This window comes from Suncus etruscus, chromosome 4 (genome assembly GCF_024139225.1).
Source record: "Suncus etruscus isolate mSunEtr1 chromosome 4, mSunEtr1.pri.cur, whole genome shotgun sequence".
Classification (NCBI taxonomy): domain Eukaryota; kingdom Metazoa; phylum Chordata; class Mammalia; order Eulipotyphla; family Soricidae; genus Suncus; species Suncus etruscus.
In genome coordinates this window covers 137,310,652-137,333,686 of record NC_064851.1, presented here as the reverse complement: position 1 = coordinate 137,333,686, position 23,035 = coordinate 137,310,652, and the positions used below count along the sequence as shown (strand labels likewise).

At 38.0% G+C, this 23,035-nt stretch overlaps 1 protein-coding gene across 1 annotated transcript in view; it reads left to right on the top strand.

Moving 5' to 3' along the window:
- The first annotated feature begins 7,383 nt into the window (after positions 1 to 7,383).
- The window catches only part of KLKB1 (kallikrein B1), a 31,907-nt gene continuing 16,255 nt past the window's right edge, over positions 7,384 to 23,035 (top strand). Inside the window, exons 1-6 of the mRNA XM_049772431.1 lie at positions 7,384 to 7,492; positions 8,073 to 8,131; positions 10,472 to 10,634; positions 12,634 to 12,740; positions 20,487 to 20,646; positions 21,069 to 21,178. Of these exons, the coding sequence (XP_049628388.1) occupies positions 7,479 to 7,492; positions 8,073 to 8,131; positions 10,472 to 10,634; positions 12,634 to 12,740; positions 20,487 to 20,646; positions 21,069 to 21,178 (613 nt within the window). The 5' untranslated portion in view covers positions 7,384 to 7,478. The remainder of the gene's footprint in view (positions 7,493 to 8,072; positions 8,132 to 10,471; positions 10,635 to 12,633; positions 12,741 to 20,486; positions 20,647 to 21,068; positions 21,179 to 23,035) is intronic.

The window sequence follows — 23,035 nt, the reverse complement described above, 5'->3', positions numbered from 1 at the left end:
TTGGTAATATTCAATCCCTCACAGTGCCTTATAGAATTATTGGAACTGAACTAGAAAGGCCTATGATCTAAATAAATAAAGACTCTTTTTATTAGACACAAAAGAATGGTATCAATGAAAAGATAAGTTTCTTCTAAACTAAAGGGAAGGCTGGAAATAAAAAAAGAACTAGTCAATTAACCTCTCCATTTCTAACTTGGTACACTTTAAACTGTAATATGCTACTACAGATTTCATGGTCAGACTTGCCATTAGAATATGGATTATCTGCCTTTGTACTCTAGAATATTGCTCCTAGAATTCTACTTTTAGAGAAAAGAGAAGATATTTACATATATTTATTAACCCAGTAGTTTCTAAATCATCTTTAACTTCTAGTAAATTCAATCTTGCAGTACATACCTATCAATCTGACAACTTATATCTATTCCCTACATTGGAATTCCAGAGCCACACCTACTTTCAACTTTTTTAAAAAGTCATTTAATAAATATTTTACAAAATTATATTTCTTCAGTTTTCTCAAAAAATATCATATAGGAACAACAAATTAGAAGTATGGAATATGTTCTTTCTTGGGGAGGGGGAACACCAGTATTGCTCAAAGTTATTCCTTGCTCTATGCTCAAAAATTACTCCTAGAAGGCACAGGGGGCGTTAGGGGATGCTAGGGATAGAACTCAGTTGAGCTGCATGCAAGGCAAATGTCCTACCTCTGTACTATGGCTCTGACTGAGGAATATATCCTTTATAATAAAAAGAAAAAGGAAGAGTTTAGACCAGAGACATTTGTCAAGCACTAAGGCAGCAGATGGACAAGATCAGCAGCTTCATCATTTTACTATCCTAATGAGGCATAGTATAGACACCACATTGAATAAGATGATGACATAAGTCAACAAATATATGACATGATAACCCCTGTGACATTCAGGGGTTACTCTTGGCTATGCACTCTGAAATTGCTCCTGGCTCAGGGGACCATATGGGACACCGGGAAATTGAACCAAAGTTGGTTCTAGATCGGCCCCATGCAAGGCAAACGCCCTATTGCTGTGTTATCACTCTGGCCCCAGGATAACCATATTATATAAAAAGTTGATACATGTAAAAGATCTTCCTCTCACATGACTTTGGAAAAGTAAAATTTTATTTATAGAGATCAGTATTATTCCTCAATCTTAAGCATTAATATTTACTATTGCTTTTATATTGCTTTTATTTTTAGTTATTCTCTACTTGATGCAAAATTAAATGGAAACATGTTTAATGCCTTCGTAGGCATTTTTTTACCATAACAATATTTAAATTGGAAATTCACTTAAATTGGATCAAAGTTGAAATTGAGAGATTGTATCATATTCCATAATACTGCACTGTTTGCTCATTTGATGAAAATAAGCCCAAGAGGGACCAGAGAGATAGCATGGACGTAAGGCATTTGCCTTGCATGTAGGACCGTGGTTCGAATCCTGGCATCCCAGATGGTCCCCTGAGCCTGCCAGGAGGGATTTCAGAGCGTCGAGCCAGGAGTGGCTCCTGAGTGCTGCTGGGTGTGACCCAAAAACAAAAACAAACAAAAAAAGAAAATAAGTCCATGACCAAATATCTTATATCCATGCTGCTTTTCTTCTCCTTGATTGAGTTATCTCAAGAAAAATAAATACATTTTAAGCACAGGTTCTATATTTTATTGTAATAATCTGTCAATTTGAAGTACAGATACTGTTTTAGAAAGCTAAATTAGTGATTATGAAGACTATCATAATAAAATGGACAGAAGTGGCACTCTTCAGAGTATATTATCAGGGTGACTGACTGAGACATCCCAACAAAATATTCTTTTGCCACTACAAGGGCTGATTTTCAGATTTCCATTACTAAAGACTAAACCAGAGAAGTATAACATTTAGTACAGCTGACAGCACAAAGTAAAATTGTCTTAAATCTACCTAGGAATCAGCTAAAATCATAAGCATCTCTATATTTTTTTCTATAAATACTGCTTTAGACCTTCATTACTCTGACCTGCCCTAATATTTGCCTAGCTACAAGCACAATGACAGGTGTTCTGGTAAAATTAGACACATCACAGGGGAAAGAGATGAGAAACGGGATCAGGGAGAAGGGGACTTGGCTACATAAAAGATTGCTATAGCTAAATATCCAAACACAGTCAACAACACTGAAAACGTGAGGTCCAGGCTTCAAAAGCCATACTTAAAAATGTGCCAGTCAGTGTGGCAGGCTGAGAGGTGCGGGTGGGAAGGGAACCTGGGAACACTGTTGGAGGGAAGTTGACAGTGGTGGTTAGATCAGTGCTGAAACGTCATCTGTATAATAGCTGTGAATATCTTTGTAAAGAATGGCGCTTTACCCCCCCTACCTCCTTCCTCCGGTACTCCAGGGCTTTGCCTGGCCACATAGCGGGGCAAACCAACGAGGTGGGTCCCTTCGAGGAGTTTATTGGTGTTCCTAAGCTTGCCCCATTTCCCTCCCACCTCCAAACGGAGGGTCTGGGGGAGGGGGCTCCGACCTCTCGGCCTTCAGGCTCGGGAAGGACCCCTTTCCTTCCTGGGAGCCGAGCTGGGAGGTCCTGCCAGCATGGTGTTTGGCAGCCCTCCGCCATGCCAAAGGCTGCTTTGTAACCAGGCCTAGGAAGGGGGTGCGGGACATGGGTCACAATAGGTTCTGGCATTAGTACTTATCAGGGAAGTTTTCTTATTAAACCTGCCCATTGTGAAACCGCGCCCCCGCACGGAACATTATAAGAAATATATGGATATCATTGTGTTTCATCTGCTAGTCATTTTCTGAACATTGTCCATGTGCTCCTTTTTTTTTAACATAATTTTTATTTTGATCATAGTGGCTTACATATTGTTGACAATAATATTTTAGGTACATATTTACATAAAATCAGGGGGGATTCCTATCACCGGTTTGTCTTCCCTACTCCTCCATTTTTGTCCTACCTTCCATATCCTCTTCCCTCACCCCCAGGGCTGCTAGAATATGTGGTCCTCTCTGTACCTATCCTATTACTTCGTAGTCTTACACCAAACATGTACTCCTTTTATTCCTTTACTCTCTCACTCCCATCTCTTGTTACCACACATTTAACCATTTTCTGTACTAATGATTTTTGTTTTGGCCAAGGTGGATTACATATCTTTCACAGTAATTTTTGGGTGAAGTCTGAAGCTTCAGCAGGCAATGTGTCACGGCAAGGTTTCATGCTGTAGGCTTTTTGGCCAAGATAAGGTGAAGATGCAGCCTCAGTTGCCCCCCCCCCCCACAGCCTTCTCTCTCCTTCCTCCCCGTCCCTGGACACCTGGACACCTGGACACCTGCTCAGGGTCCCAGCAAGTGGGTTCCAGTGAGGTGCAATTTAAAAGAGACCCCAGCTTTCCTTGTTCATGCAAGGGGCTGGGAGGGGACTGCTGAATTCTCAACTTCCAGCAATTAGGAAGCAAAAGCCTCTCGGGGAGTCGGAAGCTTCAGCAGGCAACAAGTGGAGGACATGGCTCCATGCTCTCTTCGTTTGTCCAATCACAGACCAAAGTGGTGTCTTGGAAATACCCCCCTCCCTCTTGACTATTTCCAAAACATAAAAGGGTCACGTGTATCTCCTTTGTATATCTCAGATGTATTCCCTTAACAGCTGTAACTCTTTTCGAATATCCTCATATAGTGACAATTTTGCCCACTGGATTTGTTATTTGATTGTTTGATTTCCCCCCCTTTGAGATCTGTTTTATAAGCAATACTGGTAGAAGAATATCTCTGTATAGATTTCATGTTTGTACCAAATTACGGGGAATGTTGGTCTTTATTCGTCAGCCCCCAGATGCATCAACAATATCTTGTGGCATTGCTTCTCTTTTGCATAGGCACATTAAAATGGGGGAAATAATACATATTGCAAACATGTTCTTATCTAATAGAGATGGGGACACAAATTTGGTAATGTAATTAGGCCTTTTACCCTGAACATTGGCATAATGATTTGGCTCAGGCCTCAGAAGGCATCGCCCATACACACCTGAACAATAGATAACATCTATGGAAACAACCACAATTGTCTTTAACATTACCAGGATCCAAGCCTCTACCAGGGAAGACTGGTAGAGGTGCAGCACTGCTTTGGCAGTGACTTACTCCAAAGAGTACTCCCAACACCCAGGCGACTCAGCAACAGTCTGCATGCAGGGCAGATTGCTCCGCATTTAATGGTATGCTGAAACTAGAGGATGCTCCACATCAGCCTGATTTTATGTAAATATGTACCTAAAATATTGTCAACAATATGTAAGCCACTATGATCAAAATAAAAATTATATTAAAAATATTAAGAATTAGATATTCTTAGGAATGTTTAATACTACAGACACAAATAGCAGAAAGCCTTTTTGAGATATTAGTGTAGCATGAAAGATTTTGGAGAACTAAGAAGCACAACATAGGTTTGCTCATCTTTCTTGATTGATGGGCACATCCGGTGACACAGCAGTTACCAGGAATCAGTGCTTCCCTGTTTCTTCCTATTGGGGAAACCACAGAAGCTCCTCAGGTTCTTGGGGCAGGCAGATTCCCCACTGTTTCCAAGGCTCCTCCCACCCCAATCTAGAATCCCTTAGGAACTCTCCTGGCTATGTGCTCAGAAGTTGCTCCTGGCTTGGGGGACCATATGGGACACCGGGGGATCGAACCGCGGTCCGTCCAAGGCTAGCGCAGGCAAGGCAGGCACCTTACCTTTAGCGCCACTGCCCGGCCCAAAAGCTCAGTTTTGTCTCACCACCATCATCTCCTCTTTTAGTAAATCAAAGTCCCTGGTTTAATTACATCTTTAAATTTATTCTTAATTTTTCTTAAAATTATTCTTAATTTGCAGCCTCTGAAATTAGATTGGGAAATCCATTTTATTTATTTGTTTGGGGCCACACATGAAAGTGCTCAGGGCTCACTTCTGGCAGGCTCAGGGTGCCAGGGATGCCAGCCATTCTGAGATATCAGGAATCAAACCCAGGTTGGCTGTGTCCAAAGCAAGTACCCTACCTGATATATCATCTCTGATTCCCCCAAATGCATACTTTAAACATGACATTTGATGACATTTAACATTTTTCTTTCTCTTATTTATTTATTTATTTATTTATTTATTTATTTATTTATTTATTTATTTTTCTTGCTTTCTATAGGGTCCAGAGCATTAGTACATCAGGGCATTTGCTTTGCGTATGGGAAAATCCAGGTTCCATCTCTGGCACCTCATATGGTCTCCTGAGCTCTTCCAGAAGTGATCCTGGTCTGTTTGGGGTACAGTGACCTAGTCTCAAAGCTGCTCATCATTTCTTGCTCTTTAGTAAATGGGAATGAAAACTTCAAAGAATATGAAAATCAATGACAAAACAAGTTCTACTCAATCCTCTGGCAATCATTTATATGGGGTTGGATGGTGTATGTATATATATACATACATACATATATATATATATATATATATATATATATAGAGAGAGAGAGAGAGAGAGTCCTGATTCTCTAAGAGGCTCCTGGACTCTCAGTATACTGAGATAAACCTTGTAATTAAATATCTAATCCATGAGCTCTCCTCATAATAAATTCCTTTGTTTTGTTTTCTTCACCAAAGACCACATCACAAAGTATTGTTAGGATCTGTTCATCTACTTTCATTATATAGTTTAAATATATCCTGAACTTCTTGTTTAACAGGCTATAGATTTTATTTATTTTTAATGCCTTTATTTAAGCACCTGGATTATAAACATGATTGTAGTTGGTTTCATCATAAAAAAACACACTCCCATCACCAGTGCAACATTCCCATCACCAGTGTCCCCAATCTTTCTCCTCTTCCCACCTGCCTGTATATGAGAAACAGTAAACATTTATTCTACAGTTTAATAAATAAAATACTGCATTATAATATAAGTATTTAGAAATCAATTCCCTAAAAATATCTTTTACTCATCACAATGCTATGCCATAAGTTTAAAGAACAGTTAGAAAATAAAGTTTTAGTAGACAAGTGATCATGATGATTTTTAAATATTTTTAAAAGAACAAAAAGAAAATGAATTGTTTTGTGGCATCTAGTAGACAGATCTAGAACTGAGGAAAGAAGTTGATAAAAAGGGGCCGAGAGATAGCATAGCAGTAGGGCATTTGCCTTGCATGTTGAAGGACGGTGGTTCAAATCCCGGCATCCCATATGGTCCCCTGAGCCTGCCGGGGGCGATTTCTGAGCGTAGAGCTAGTAGGAGTAACCCCTGAGCACTGCTTGGTGTGACCCAAAAACCAAAAAAAAAAAAATTGAAGTTGATAAAAAGAAATATTTCAGCACACAGGAAAAATTAAAATTAAAACAGAATTCCTGAAGTTGGAATAGGTTCCCACAATAACCCATGTTTTATAATGGTCAAGATATTCTGACAAAGAAGTGTCTATACTGTGCCAGAATGTCATACAACAGATGTGGGCTTACTGTTTTTGAGAAGAGACAGATGTTAAATCTTTTCAACTTTTCAGGTCAAACGATCTCTATTCTAACTGTTTAAAACTGTGGTTGTTTTTTTTTTATTTTTATTTATTTATTTTATTTTATTTAATTTTTTTTTGTTTTTTGGGCCACACCCGGCGGTGCTCAGGGGTGACTCCTGGCTGTCTGCTCAGAAACAGCTCCTGGCAGGCACGGGGGACCATATGGGACACTGGGATTCGAACCAACCACCTTTGGTCCTGGATCGGCTGCTTGCAAGGCAAACGCCACTGTGCTATTTCTCTGGGCCCAAAACTGTGGTTGTTAAACAGATCACAAGCAGAGACAATCCAAGAAAGGGATATGACTGTGTTCCAACAAAATTTTAGTTACAGACATTGGATTACTGGAGCTTATTTGTCCATAAATTATGGCATAACAACTTAATAACAATATGGAATGACAATATCTCACTTCCAGGACTGAGTAGAAGGAAGACTTCTGAGATCAATTCCTGTCCATATATATAATTTTGGTACTATGTGATTCATTTAGTAGGCTAGGGAAGACATATACAAGATCTGCAGAGATTCTTCCAGGGTGAGTTGTTCATGTCATCATATTTGGTTGTATATCAGGTCATTAAATGAGATGATTGGATAAGTTATTAGATAAATTCTTTGTCACTTGACCCCAATAAGTAGAAATATTATCAATATTTTAGAAGGTGGAAATTTGTGCATGGATTGTGGGGCCACAAAATGAAATAGTTAATGTGGTTAGCAGTTAATGTAGTCAGCAGAGACCTTAGATTATGTCGACAGGACAAAAGGTTGAAATAGCTGGCAGAAAACCAAAGTCAATATTGGAGACAAGCAAATGCTGCTTGGAGCACCACGTTGGGAAAGTCTGATGATCCTTCATTTTCAAGTGGTTAGAGACTTAACAGTGGTGAGAAACTTCCAGAACCACAGAAATGGGTGCTTACAGGTAGAGGAATTTTATTTTGATTGCTTCCAAATTTTAATTTTATTGAACACATTTTGTACTTTATAAAGGAGCTTTAGTTTACATTCTTTGCTTTGTATTAATTCTCTGCATATTCTTTTCTTTTCTAATATTCTGTATGGAATGATAAAAAATGTTGTTCCTATATGTGAAAAATAGAAATGTTTAAGCATGACGTTTCAAAAGTAAAGAGATATTGATTGCTTTAAAAATAAAATAATTGGATTGATTAGGAGTATTTTCTTAGGAATTCTAGACTTGTATTATTGCCATATACAGTAATTTTGCTTCTGCTAAAATCAAGTGCTTTTATGTGTTTAATTTATCCTTATATTCAATATTAATGGCAAATGAACAATAATTTAACAGAAGCCTAGAGCTTTCAATTTGCTTTTGGTGCAAGTTCCTATGTAGAATGTCCAGAAACACTTGCCTTCCGTGCTGCTAATTGTGCTGGTTTGCAATTCAGACACTTACATGAAAATCTCTGCCACCTAAAATAATTTCATGTTAACTATAATCTGTAACCCAGAGAGTTATGCATGCATTATTTCTTTTTTAGGATGATTTCTTTCAGGCAAGCAACCTATTTCATTTGCTTCTTTGCTACAGTATCCTGTGGTAAGTGAGTGTCTGTAAGATATAAAGTTATTGGTGAGTGTGTGAGAGACAGATAGCAAGTAAGGCTTCTCTTGGAAGAAGCTTTGAGTATACATCTGTGGGCAAGAAGTAAAACCCTAATAAGTCAGGGTCCAGATCCTTTCAATCGCATATATTTGCTAGAACTACTATAGCACATAGGCCTTGGGACTAAAAACGAGATCACTTTGGAGCATGTGTTATCAGGAAGCCTTTTATGATTGCAACTGACTCTACAAAGCAGATCACACAGCAGTTTCAACTGATTATTCAAGAGTTCCGGGTATTTATAGTGCCTGGGCCTAACTAGCCCAAGTATCACAGTAAGTACCATGGACATGTTTAGTCTTTAGAGAACTAGGGAAACATTTCAGGGTTAGTCAAACATCTGGTTTAAACTTAATTGAGTAAGCCACTAATATGAATGATTCCTATTTCCACATCACATTTTGACCTCTCAGCTTCCTTAAAGTTGTAGAGAATAAGGACAATTCTATGCACTATTTTTTCATAATAACGTGCAGAGAAGTTTTGTGTGCCCACCATTTTGGTTGGATTTTGAATCTGTATTGGTTTCTGTTGGCTACATCATTGTGATTCTTTCCTCTCAAATGCATGGTTAAGATCAATACCTCTTGAGGAAGGGTAAAATGACTTTCGAAGAGATACAATTTGTGCAAAAAGTACCTTTTTCTCCCCATTTTTAAAAATAAACCACCATACTCTTTTATCCTTATTCTTAATCGTTCTTTTAAATCATGATGACTCATATCCAAGTTCACTGAATGCTGAGGAGTATAAGTCAGAGGTACTGTGCCCACAGTCTCTTCAATTTTCATCTTTTGGCAGAAAACAAAACAAGAAACTTCATGGGTGATGGTATATATGCAGGCAGGGCATTTGCCTAAAATGCAGCCAAGGATTCAATCCCAAGGAATCATATAACTTAGAATATTAATTTATGCCTAATGATAAAAATGGATGAATGTAAAGATAGCTTTTTCCTTCATGGGAAATAATAAGCTTTGCCTTACAGAATTGGAAATTTATAGGGTTTAGCTTGCTTGTCTCATCAAAACTCATTTTTCTTATATTTGTTTTGTTCCATAAATTTACCTTTGCTCTCAAGCTCCACACAATGATAAGAGAATATCCCAAACTCATGCCTGTGCAATCTCTCATAGTTCAAATTCAGTTGGCTAAAAGTTAAGCAAAGGTTTGGTTGCAAAGCCTGGTGCTGAGCAGATTTTTGCAGCAAGCAGGAATTATTCCTATGGTGCTCCGGAGAGTATCATGTGGGATGCAGGAGATCAAACCTAGGTTGACCACATGTAAGTCAACACCCTACCCCACTCTATTACTGCTCCAGAACCTGTAAGGAAAAATTTGTAAAGTTTTCTTATCACAAGATACTTTCCTAAATTCAGAAATACTGAAGTGATTCTTTCAAATTTTAAATTCAAATAAAACTTCAATTTTCAGCATCCAAATGATAGCCTAAGCATTGACAGTAATTCCTGACTTCAGAGCCAAAGTATCCCCTGACCAGGACTTGGTGTAACAAAAAATTAATAAATAAAATAAAAAAGATATTGTTCCTGAATTCATCCAAAATCATTACTTGATAACTTTTAGTTTGACTAATTAAAATTGAGACAAGGAACCTTTCATAATGAACCAGAGAAAAGGAGTCCAAAAGTCTGGCTTTATATCTAAAAATACCCACTAGCCACACAACTCTTTTGCCTCACAAGGCAACTCACTTCAGATACTTCTTGCCAAAATATTTGTAATTTCTGTTATTTCCCTACTTTTTAAGAATGTGATGAAGATGTAAGTTATAAAATTTTTATAGGGATAATACACTTTTGGAAGTCTGGGAGAGAACTCTTAGCATTACTTGGGGGAAAATACAGTATCAGGAATCAAACTCAGGACCTAGCAGTTACAAAGCATGATTCTCTATTTCTTGAGCTATATCCCTGGTTCATGAGAGATTTATAAGGCATGATAGATATGTCTATACCCTGTTAGGGAGAAATCAAGCTAGGATTGTGTTTTCTTGGAAATTAGATATGGACGAATTAGTGTATAATTTAATTTTTAACTAAGATTTTTATCCAGCAATACCCATGTGAGTTTAAGTCAAATCAGATTGCATTCACCTGGTAGACTTCATGTGCTCATTGTCTTTATAATTAAATTCATGTCAGAATGATCATCAAGTTGAATTCAAAGAATTATGTTTCAGAACACAAATATATTCCTATGAAGCACTCATTTCATTACTCTAAATGTATCTGCTTTGTTTATCACCAACAGAATGCCTGATTCAAGTCTATAAAAATACCTTCTTCAGAGGTGGGGATGTGGCCACCTTTTATGCCCCAAGTGTACAGTACTGTCAGATGAGGTGCACCTTCCACCCGAGGTGTTTGCTATTCAGTTTTCTTCCTGCAGATTCAACAAAAAACCCCGACAAAAGGTAATAACTGTTATTTTATTGCCGAAGAAGGCAGTAACTTTCAGAATGGGGTCAGCTATTAGCAAAATAGTGTTTTTTGAAGGATTATGTTTCTCAAATGGGCTTCAAGGGTCAGTTGTCATTAGTAGTGGAAGTTCTTCCCTAAGCAGATTCTTTGGCCAACTTACTGAATAGGCCAGCTCCCTTGAGCTTGAAAAATAAATATTTTGAACAATTGCTAGTTTCAAAGTATGTCACTTTATGCCCACCACCTCCAGGAAAATGTTTGTAAATCAATGGACTATAAACTGTCTCAGGAAAGGTTCTAATGAGGGGTGAATATTTCAACTGAATCAGGAAGCATTCTTTCTATGATCACATTGTGGAAAAGAAGAGTTCTAAGGAAATACAGTATAAAGCAAAAATAAACATTTTGTTGAAATATTGTTAAGTATTATTCAGAGCTGAAAATGTGGAGAAATAAGCAAAGGAAAGAATATTGATAGGGTTTTTTTGTTTGTTTGGTTGGTTTTAGTTTTTGGTTTGGGGGCCACACCCATCATTGCTCGGGGGTTACTCCTGTCTTTGTGCTAAAGAAATCACTCCTAATAGGTTAAGGGAAACATATAGGATACTAGGGATCAAACCAAGGTCAGCTGCATGGAAAGCATACACCCTACTTACAGTGCTATGGCTCCAGCCCAAGAGGATTGATAATTAAAAATCTTATTTGGTCATAAGTTGATTGAAGTACATGAATTTTATGATAATTCTAATTTTGATTGACAACAGTAAGAGTAATTTTACATTATACTTTATATTGCAATGGGAACATAATTCACTGAAAGTTTAGGAATGTAAGAAAAAATATCATTTTTTAAGTGTAAGATTGAAAGGCCAGAGAGATAGTAAAGGGATTAAGACATTAGCTGGCTCAATACTGGGCACTGTTTATAATTTTCCAAGCTTCATTAGGAGTGATTCCTGAGTTAGGAGAGAGCCCTGAGCACTACTGGGTATAACATAGAAACAAGCAAACAAAGTCAACCTGTGCTTATTTGTTAATTTGTCTTGTTTTGTTTTGGGCCACACGTGACAGTGCTCAGGGGTTACTCCTGGGTCTGTGCTCAGAAATAGCTCGTGGCTTGAGGAACCATATGGTATGCCAGGGATCGAACCCATGTCAGTCCTGGGTCAGCTGTGTGAAAGTCAAACACCCTACTATTGTACTACCACTCTGGCCCCTATTCATTAATTTTTTTTGTAATGCCTGCACTCTAATTCTTAAGTATATAGTTTATCTTAATAAATTGCTTTTGTACTGAATCACTCTTTATTTCTCTCTCACTCACTTACTCTTGAACTCATTCTTTTGATGAAGTCAAGTATCTGGATTTCTGGGACAAGGCTAACAGCTTTAGCACTGTTCAGGTTTTTCCTATAAGGTTGAATGTGGGTGAGACTGCAGGAAAGAAGTGGGCTGTATTGCCGTAGACATTAATGAACTAATTTTCATAATTTTTTGTTCTGATGAGTGTCCTGGTCTGAAGAGGAGAGGACCACTCTGCACTTCATCAACTCTTTAATATAACGAACTTCCCATACTTATAAATAACTCTAAAGGGGCCAGAGCAATAGTGCAGCGATAGGGCGCTTGCCTTGCATGTGGCTGACCCAGGAAGAACCTTGGTTCGATACCCGGGTGACCCAGATGGTCTCCCGAGCCAGGAGTGATTTCTGCGCGCATAGCCAGGAATAACCCCTGAGCATCATGATGGGTGTGGCCCGAAAACCAAACCAAACCAAAACAAAACAAAAAGACTATAAAAGATAACGATGCTGACATTAGAAACAATGCTAGTCATGGAATTTTCTTTATTAAACATTTTCAGAAGATGTCAGGAAGAGTGTATTACTTTCCTTAATTCTGGACCAATTTACCATCATATAAAAATGTCAGACAATTCCTCAAAGTGTGCTTATTCTTCCACTTCCTAAGTGAAATTACTTTTAAAAACAGGTTTGGTTGCTTCTTGAAAGACAGTGTTACAGGAATCCTGCCGAGAGAGTCAAAAACAAATGCCATCTCTGGACATTCTTTAAAGCAATGTGGCCATCACATAAGTGGTAAGATGTGGACTTCTTAGATCAATTTCAGTGAATAATGGGCTCACATTAAATTAGCTTCTGCTTAAAGTCTTTAATTTGGGCTTTTGTTTTGGGGTCTATGTTTGGGGAAAAGGATCTGGGCTACACCCACAAGTGCTCAGGGGTTAATCCTATATCTGTGCTCTGGACTTATTCCTCGTGGCACTTGGAGGACCATATGAAGTTCTGGAAATTAAACTGGTGTATGTAACATTCTAGAAAAGTTTCTCAGTCCTGAGCTGTCTCTCCTGTACTATGGACTTCTGGAAGGAAACAACTAGAAAGATAAACAAGATCTTATTGGTGCTTAATGGGCAGTATTCTACATATACTCTCTTGACTTTTAAAATTAACACATATTTGGGTCTAGAAATGTAGCTCAGTTGTAGAACACATGCCTAGCATGTATGGGGCCCTGTTTTGTTTCCTGGCACTAAAACTAAACAAAATATACACTAACTACAGGCAGTAGTAGCATTAGTAGTACTAACTCACACAGACTTTAGTAACAATGAAACATTCAACCCATACTCACTAGCCTCTATTAGTTATGAGGTTAGTATCACAATGTGAATATTTTCAGAAAGTGAACATATATCTAAACAATAGCCAGCCACATTCCACATAAGAACTTTGAAGAATACAGTGTCTGCCTTTGCCATTTCACTTGAAGGTAATTTTCAGATTACTGGTTATTTTTTATTCACAATTTTATTTATTTATTTATTTATTTAAAATAGAATAATATTATTTAAATACTGTGATTACAAACATGATTGTAGTTGGGTTTCAGTCATAAAAGAACACCCTCATCCCCAGTGCAACATTCCCATCACAAATCCCCCCCATCTACACCCTTCCCCCACCTGTATTTGAGACAGGCTTTCTACTTACCTCAATCATTGACATTGTTATGATAGTTCTCAGTGTAGTTATTTCTCTAACTGCACTCACCACTCTTTGTAGTGAAGTGAGAGCTTGACTTCTTCCTTTCCTATTTGGATGCTTTTGATATCTTTTCCTTACCTAATCACTATGGCAAGAAATTCCAGCTCTATGTTGAATAGAAGTGGTGAGAGAGAGAGAGAGAGAGAGAGAGAGAGAGAGAGAGAGAGAGAGAGAGAGAAAGAGAGAGCAGCCTTGTCTTGTACCAGATTTTAGAGGAAAGTTTATCTCCGTTGAGAATAATATTTGTCATTGGCTTGTAGTAGATGGTTTTGCCTATATTGAGAAAAGTTCCTTCTATTCCTATCTGAAAGTGAGTTTTTATCATGAATGGAATTGGACCTTATCAAATGCTTTTTTCTGCATCTATGGATAAGATCATATGGTTTTTATTTTTGTTTTAGTTGATATGGTGTATTGTGTTGATTTATTTACATATGTTAAACCATCCTTGCCTTCCTGGAATAAATCCTACTTGGTCGTAGTGTATGACCTTGATGAAGCATTGGATCCTATTTACCAGGATTTTGTTGAGGATCTTTGCATCTGCATTCATCAGGGATATTGGTCTGTAGTTCTCTTTTTTGCAGCATTTTCTGTCTGGTTTTGGAATCAGGGTGATGTTAGCTTCATAAAAACTATTTAGGAGTGTTCCTGATTCTTCAATTTTTCTGTAGTGATGTCCTTGACTATTGATTTTTCCTGGGGATTTTCTTCCTGGGTCTCTGGGACTCCAATGACTTTATGTTTTTTTTCCTGTGGAATTTATCAAACATGTCTATTCTTTCAAAACACTTCATCTGCTCACATTCTTTGAGAATTTTTTCCATTGTCTGATCATTTTCTTTAATGTTCCTTTTAAGTCTCTTCTGCTGTATGGAGTTGTTATGCATCTCATCTTTCAGATCACTGATTAATATGTCTTCAGCTGCTGTTACTCTGTTGGAGAGACTTTCCATTGACTTTTTCATTTCATGTACTGAGTTTTTCAGTCCTGTTACTTCAGTTTGGCGTTTTCTTATTTTTATCTTGTGGTCTGTTCAGCTCGATCCATGCTTTTTCTGAGTTCTATGGGCATCTTCCAAATTTCTATTCTAAATTCCTTATCTGAGAGGCTATTTAGGTGGTTGGTACTTTGTGAATCATCAGAGCTTAGATCTTCATTCTCTATGCATGCTGTTGTCCTGCGTTATTTCCCATTGACACGCTTGTAGTGTGGTTTTTACTACATGCTGTAATGGGGTTCATGGGCTAGAACAGGGGTGGCAAACAAGTTCGACACAAAGAGCAAAAATTTTAAACTGTGAGAGTCAGAGCCACACCACGCAGTGACCTGCCAAAACAAACACACAAAAGCATATAATTTTTAACAATAATCTATTAAACACATATTGCATTTTGCCATTTTGAGTGAGGGTCAAAATCCTGCAGTGATGGTGAGGGTGTGCTGCGTCCTCCACACTCAGACTAACGGCCAGATGTGACCCAACATGTGACATATGGGTGCCCCCCCCCCCTCGCTGGCCTGTGCGGTTGTTTCCAAGGGATGGGAGACTGGAGGACGCAGCCTGGGGGCGGGACTCCGCCCTCAGAGATCTCTCCTCAGAGGTCCCTCCTCAGAAGCAGCAGAACAAAATCCAAACTTGGCAAAGAGCCGCATTCATTTTGGAAGGGAGCTGCAGGCGGCCGCGTGTTAGCCACCCCTGGGCTAGAAGATATGTACAGCCGCAGAGAGAAGTGGAGCAGCTGCACTTTTCTGGCTTCACCTTTGTGGACTGAGATAACGTACCTTTGTGATGGGTCCTGGAGAGCTTATTTTTGCTGGGATCTTCTTTGGCTACTGCACACAGAAAAACAGGAAAACAGGTAGGAGTACAGGTGTATCTCCTTATAGTGTCCCCTTAGTGCCCAAACACAGACAAGAATCAGCCCACAGTCTTTGTAGGCGGAAACTACCTACCTTTGTGATGGGCTCTTGAGAGCTTTTGTTTGCTATAGTCTTCTTTGGCAGCCTCAGGCAAGAAGCAATTACTGGTTCTTAATGGTTCTCAACAACAGGAAGATTTGAGTTTCCTCCAGGAGACTTTTGGCAAAGCCTAGAATCATTATTGTCCCCCCCCCCCCCCCCCCCCCCCGTGCCTGCCAGGAGTTATTTCTGAGCAGACAACCCCTGTACATCGCTGGGTGTGGCCCAAAAACAAAAACAAAAACAAAAAAAGAAAATTGAAAAAAACACGACTGTAATTTAGTAAGTAGAGACAAAGATTTACTTTAATACGCCACAAAGCAAAGGGAAATCTTTGTAAAGAAATTTCCTAATCCCAAATGATAATGAACAAAGTAAGAAATGCTGTTGAAAACTAAGTCCAAATGGAAGTACTGGTTTGGAAATTTTGCTAAGAATAACAAACAAACAAACAAAAAAAATGAGGCCAGGTAACATACTGCTGCTTACACTTTAAAAAATAGTTACTAGGGGCCGGCGAGGTGGCGCTAGAGGTAAGGTGTCTGCCTTGCAAGCGCTAGCCAAGGAAAGGACCACAATTCGATCCCCCGGTGTCCCATATGGTCCCCCCCAAGCCAGGGGCAATTTCTGAGCGAGTAGCCAGGAGTAACCCCTGAGCATCAAAAGGGTGTGGCCCGAAAAACCAAAAAAAAAAAAGTTACTAATCAATGACCATACCATCCTGAACATGTTCAATGTCCACTGATCTCAGGAGAAGAGTTAAGTTACTCTAATAAATAAGGTAAATGAACAGTTCCTCTAGTAGGACTGATCAGAAAGTGAATCGTGTTGAGAAGATTCTTTTAACTGTTTCTCACAACTTTAAATTACCTGGTGACATTGCTAATTTCTTTTTACTATGAATATTTAAGGGTTAGGCTCAAAGTTTAGATAATTTTGCACTTTTTAATCTTTCATAGTGCTACTCCCTAAATCTATATAATTTTAAGCATTTGTGGCTTGATTTAGCTCAAATGTAGTTTACTTGAGGAGTACATTTCTTAGATCAATATGAAATTTATATCTTGATATAGGTTATCAATTTTTCTGTCAACTGTACATCATAATAAAATTGGAAGAAAAGAAATGTTGCACCTTTTCCAATATTCCTTAATTATTGTTATATTTTCTCACAAAGTTAGTTGTTCCACAGAGCTTGATTTAATGGTCCCTTCTAAATTTGTCTAAGTATCTTAAAGTAGAGACAGTCCCAGCCATGTAAAGTCTCAGAACTCAGAACAAATTTTAGTTTAAAGTATTTAACCATAAAGGGGGCAGATCCTGGCTTCTGGCTCTCTATCCATCCTCTCTTGAGCTGGGGGCTAGCTCTAGCCGCATAGGGTTTGGGGAGACCCCATGTGGAAGGCCTTCTCCCTAACTTGGGTGCGCTGGGAGCCCTGATAGGCCCCCAGCCTTCCCCTCTTCTGCCCCCGGCCTCCAGGCCTTCTGGGGTGGCAGCCCAGGCGGCCAGACAAGGTGGGTGTCGGGGGGTCCCTCCTAGATGGGGTCCCAAGCTTTCCCTGCCCTTCCCCCAGCTCTAGGGTGGGAAGGGCACAGGGTGTAGGGCAGGCAGATCCTGGCTTCCGGCTCTCTATCCATCCTCTTGAGCTGGAGGCTAGCACTAGCCGCATAGGGTTTAGGGAGACCCCATGTGGAAGGCCTTCTCCCTAACTTGGGTGCGCTGGGAGCCTTGATAGGCTCTTTTTAACTTTAGTACTGCACAATCCTAATCACAGACCAAAGCCATGCATTGTGTATGACAACCCCAAACTGTTTCAAAAGACATAAAATGGACACGTATTTCTTTTGAATATTTTGTGTTTTTTTCTCTGATAGCTATAAGTCTTACTAAATATTCTCTTATACAGTGACGATTCTAACCACTTTTTATCTTCTCTTTATGAGCTGTTCAACAAGAAATTTTGTTGAAAGAGTCACCCAGTTTAATGCTTATGATTGAACCATGTCATGGGGATTGTTGGACTTGTTCTTATGGCCCCCATAGGCACCAATAACGCCATGTGGCATTGCTCCTTTTTTGCATAGGCACATTAAAATGGGAAAATACTATACATACAAATAAGATCCTATCTAATAGAGATTAGAACACACAAATCTTGTAGTGCAAAGGGACCTTACACCCTGAACATTGACATAACGACCTAGCACAGGCCTCAGAAGATAGGGCATTTTCCATTCACCCCTGAACCAGGGAAGCCATCCACAAAACATCCAAGTTTGTCTTAACATCACCTGGAAGCAATCCTCTACCACAGAAGACCCTACCACTGCTCAGACATTGACCTGCTCAAAAGAGACTTCCCTTAACACTGAGAAGACTTAACAACAACAAAGACCTGCTTACAGGACAGGGCTCTCTGCATTGCCTTTTAATAGTGAGGTGCAACAAGAGGACGCTCCACATCCTGGCTTCAATGTAGGATATGCAGATTCCAGGATATTTAATACAGAAACATGATACCAACAACAGAGACTGTGTGAAAAATAAAAGTGTGTTGGCACTACAGACAATGTCTTGGATTGGACAATCTAGCTTGCCTGGAGCGTAGAGTTGGTCTTATGCCAGGAAACTTCAGGGGTCGGGTCTCTTTGTATTTAGGCAAAGGTTATTCCTTTCCATTCCCCTCATATTTAGGTGGGCCTATGCAAACAACAATTGCCACTCTAACACCATTTTTACTGTGCTCCTTTGACTCTAATCCTTAAAAAAAAAAAAACCACTTAAAATTTAAGGTTAATTTAAGCTAATATACATGTACATATAAATGTAAAAAATACTATGCCTCTAATGTTTAAGGAGTTATGCAAGTTTTATGGCTTTAGATTGCCTTGTGTACTGTTAAGAAATATTACAATGTGTTACAATCTGGGGACTTGAGGGACAAAGTAATTGTACATGGATTCTGTTTTATTTATCTTAATGTTCTTTGGCTGAAAGTTCAAAGTTAAGATATCAGCAGGGGGACTTCTTCTGAGAGTTATGTTATGGGTGATTTTCCTTCCACTGTAACTTTACCTTGTCCTCTTTCTTTGCATCTTTGTTCTCATAATTAAAAATAAAAAAATTAAAAAAAGTATTTAACATAAAGGAAAGTTGAAATTAAGACATTTCCTATATTTCCTATATTTTCTCACATGTGCATTAGAACCGAAAAGACTCCACTCTACAATCTGTGACTTTCTGTTTACATGAACCACTTTCCTGCCTTCCTTAATATGTTGTCTTATTGCAAATTTGTTTATTCTAATTCCCATTAAATTTACTTTTATTAATTATTTAATATTGTATTTTATGAGTGGAAAATGACACAAAATAGGTTATAGTTTATACTATTTTTCCTTAACCAAGATTCTTACTCACAAGGGCTGGAGGAATGGAACAGGAGTTAGGGTGCCTGCCTTGTATGTAGCTAATCCTGGTGTGATGCACTACATATGGTGTCTTAAACACCATCAGCTGTATTACCTGAGCATAGAGCCAGGAGCAAGCCCTAAGCACTGCCAGAAGTTCCCTCCCCAAGAATCTAACATATTTTTTTTTTAAAAAACGTGACAGCACTGGTGGCGGGAATGCCCCTCATTCATTGTCACTATGTACCATAAATGATGCAGTGAAAGATTTCTAATGCACTTTGGTCACAATAAAAATTAAAGAAAAAAAACTTGTCCTATAAAGTTGGTTCATATTCCATTAAAAGTTATCAATACTGGGGCCGGAGAGATAGCATGGAGATAAGGCATTTGTCTTTCATGCAGAAGGTCATTGGTTCGAATACTGGCATCCCATATGGTCCCCCAAGCCTGCCAGGAGCAATTTCTGAGCATAGTCAGGAGTAACTCCTGAGCGCTGCCAGGTGTGACCTAAAAACCAAAAAAAAAAGTTATCAATACTGTTTGTAAGATAAATTTTGTATGGAGTGATGTCCAAGTGAAATTTAATAAAATTTTAATGCAAGAATTAATGTTTTTTTCATGTATGTACAAGAGTTAACCACATTTTATAATGATTTGATACAGAGATACTGATGACTTGGCTAATCTTTTCCACTCATCATCATAAAGCCATAATTGAAAGCAGATAAACAGAGAGAAGCTCTTTCACTCAAAAGTCCCCATCAATTTGTTTAATAATGCAAACTCTTAGCACACATCATCAATCTTTATTACTGTCTTAACTTTTATTACTATACAATAATTTAAGCATAAACTATTATCTGTTTGGGGAATATTTAGGGGACTAAAACACATCTTGTGGATTTCAGGAACTATAATCAATTTGATGCCCAGGATATTGTGAAAGCTAAGAATTAGACTCAGGGCTCCCATATTCAGAGTGTAAATGCAATCTTTTGGGTCATCTTATCAAGCGAAACAGTAACTGTAAAACTGTTACCTTGCAGTTTGGAAAGCAATTTAGCTTCTATCATAACACAAATGTTCAATGGCAGTATTTCTCAAGGAGTCATATGGTTCCCTGTGACTCTCTAGGATAGTCCAAGTGAAATTCATGTACTTGGGGGGTCCACTACACAAATCTTGGGGACCAACTTGTATAATGTGGGCCACAGAAAGGAAAAAATACAGCTCTAAAACAGATTGGGATGTGCTTATTCAAGCAGGATTTAAAAATTTATTGACATAATAGAAATGATAAAAGTCTTAATCAATAACGTTGCCCAAATCAAACTTCAAAAATACCCTGATGATAATTCACTTCTAGAAGGAAACTGACAACATTTGTTTTATCTGGACAGCTTGTCAACGTGACGTTTATCAAGGAATCGATATGCGAGGAACAAATTTTAATATATCTAAAGTTAAAAGTGTTGAAGAATGTCAAAAAATGTGCACCAATAACATTCTCTGCCAATTTTATACATATGCCACACAAAATTTTTATGATAAAAATTACTGGTAAGTTTCAGTGTTCTCTTGATGCAATTTTTTTTTTTTTAGAGTTTGTGTTCTTTCTAGTTTTTCCTAATTAAAAATCAAACAGAAATTTTAACTTTAACTTCTCTTGTTATAGACTTTGACTATTTTGGTGTTATTTTTTCTAAAGAAATCAGTTTCTATTTGACACACAAATGGGCAGTGCTTGTGGAATGGGGATTTATACTGTACAATAGTCTCCTACTGTACAATAGTATCCATTTCTACCCTTAATTTCAATAGAGGGAGAAGTTGTCTAACTGACTCTGAAAAACAAACCCATTTATTATCAAGGCTATTTTCCCCATTACTCTATTTTCCACTATGTAAAACATCCCAAACCTAAAAGAAGTGCTGTATGTTCATTAATTTTTGGAAGCAAAGTAACTGTTTTCCTCATTCAGGAACAACTGCCTACTAAAACACAGCCCAGGAGGAACACCTACAAGTATAAAAGTGATTGATAACTTGGTGTCTGGATTCTCACTGAAGCCCTGTGCACTATCAGATATTGGTAACTATTCAGATATTTTATAAGAATAATTGTTCAGCAATTTGAAGATTTGGTATTAATGAATACCCATTCTGCATTTAATTTTTATATTGGGAGGACCGGGAACTACATATAGCAGTGTTCAGGGCTTACTCCTTGTTCTGTGCTCAAGGAATATGTAGGGACACTCAAGAAAACAAATGTGGTATCAGGAACTAAACCCTGGTCTGCCATACATAGTCAAGTACCTTCCTCTGTTTTATCTCATGGACTATTCATTTTTTTTTTTTAATGTTTAGCAGAATTGAATGGTAATTAAATAGTCCTGGGCTTTTCTTTGTGGAAAGTTCTGCTTATTCATTCACTCTATTTTAAAATTTTTTACAGTAGTTTTATTATAATATTTTATACTTGCATTGCTGCCTTACCATGCCCACCTCCAAAGTGCCAAAATCTTCCAAATCATTCCAACGTTCCTTCTCTTTCTCATAGCATCTTCAAACCATGGTTCTATTGATCATACCTCAGTTTTTTTTTATTGTGGATTGTCTAGTCCCTTGCTTTATTTCTTTATACTTCATATAAGAGAGCAATCATCTGTTTAACATTTTCCCCCAATTATTTACTCACTACAATTTCTCCAGGTTAAGTGGCAAAAAAGTCCATCAAATTTTCATCTTTATTGATATTTATTTTTGAAGCCACATGATATAATTTTTTAGTTCATTGTATTTTATTTCCTTGATGATTTAAGCATATTTTAAAAATGTGATAAAATCTTTGTAGAGTAAATCAAAAATTTGTGTTTCCTCAGTAATATCTTTATTGCCTGCTTATCTATATTTGGGCCAGACCTTGTTCTGTACATGATCTATAATTTTTGGTATTAAATAATCATGAGGTAGGGACCAGAGTGATAGTACAGAGGGTAGAACACTTGCTTGCACATAGATGAGCTGGGTTCTATCTACCATGTGGTCCCCCTAGCAGCACCAGGAATGATCTCTGAGCAGAGAGTAAGCCCTGAGCACAAGTGTGACCCCCAAACAAAGCAAAGATAATCATGTGAAAACTTTGGCTATCAGATTCTCTCTATTCTCAAGGTTATTAGTTATTTTTATTGTTAATGCTATTGAGTAATGTTGGTGAATTAATTTTACACAGAGCTTATTCTTTGCCATTTATAGATACTGCCATTTCTGATTTCTTTGTAATTACCTATATATTGGACAGAGATTTCCTTAAATGTTTGTAAAAAACAACTTTTACAAGGGGATTTCTGTGAGATTGTTGAAAGACCCTCAACATTCAGGCAGGCTTTTTGCATCTTCACAGTAGCTTTCAATTTCAACTGCACAGGATGCAGTCAGCCAACCCAGCAGCAAGTTTAAGGCTTTTACAAATCTTTCACACTCATATACTCAGCCCTACATATTGTCTTCAGGAATCCCAGGAATATATGTGACTTTTCAGACACCAACACTCATGAATATCTTATTATTCAGCTCGTTTTCTGTTCTGTTTTGGCTTTTGGCACAAACGTGTAAGGAAAAGGCTATAGACTCTGGCTTGACTCAGTGCCACAAAAAAGAAAAAGAAAAACCTAGTCTGTATAGCAGTGACTTTCTTTCAAACCTCCAAACAGGTCAATTGTGAATAATAATTGGAGATATATTTTTCAGAGTAGTACAACCCCATTCCCTCCATTCTATGCATGCCAGATTTGGAGATTTTGTAGTGACATCTTTTTTTAGTGGAAATAAATTTAGGACATTCCTTGAGCTTGGAAGAAAAGGCGATGTCATTGGGTAATTAAAAAAAAAACACATAACTAAAACACTTCAAAAATTAGCAACCAGGTTTGGAAAATAAATAGAA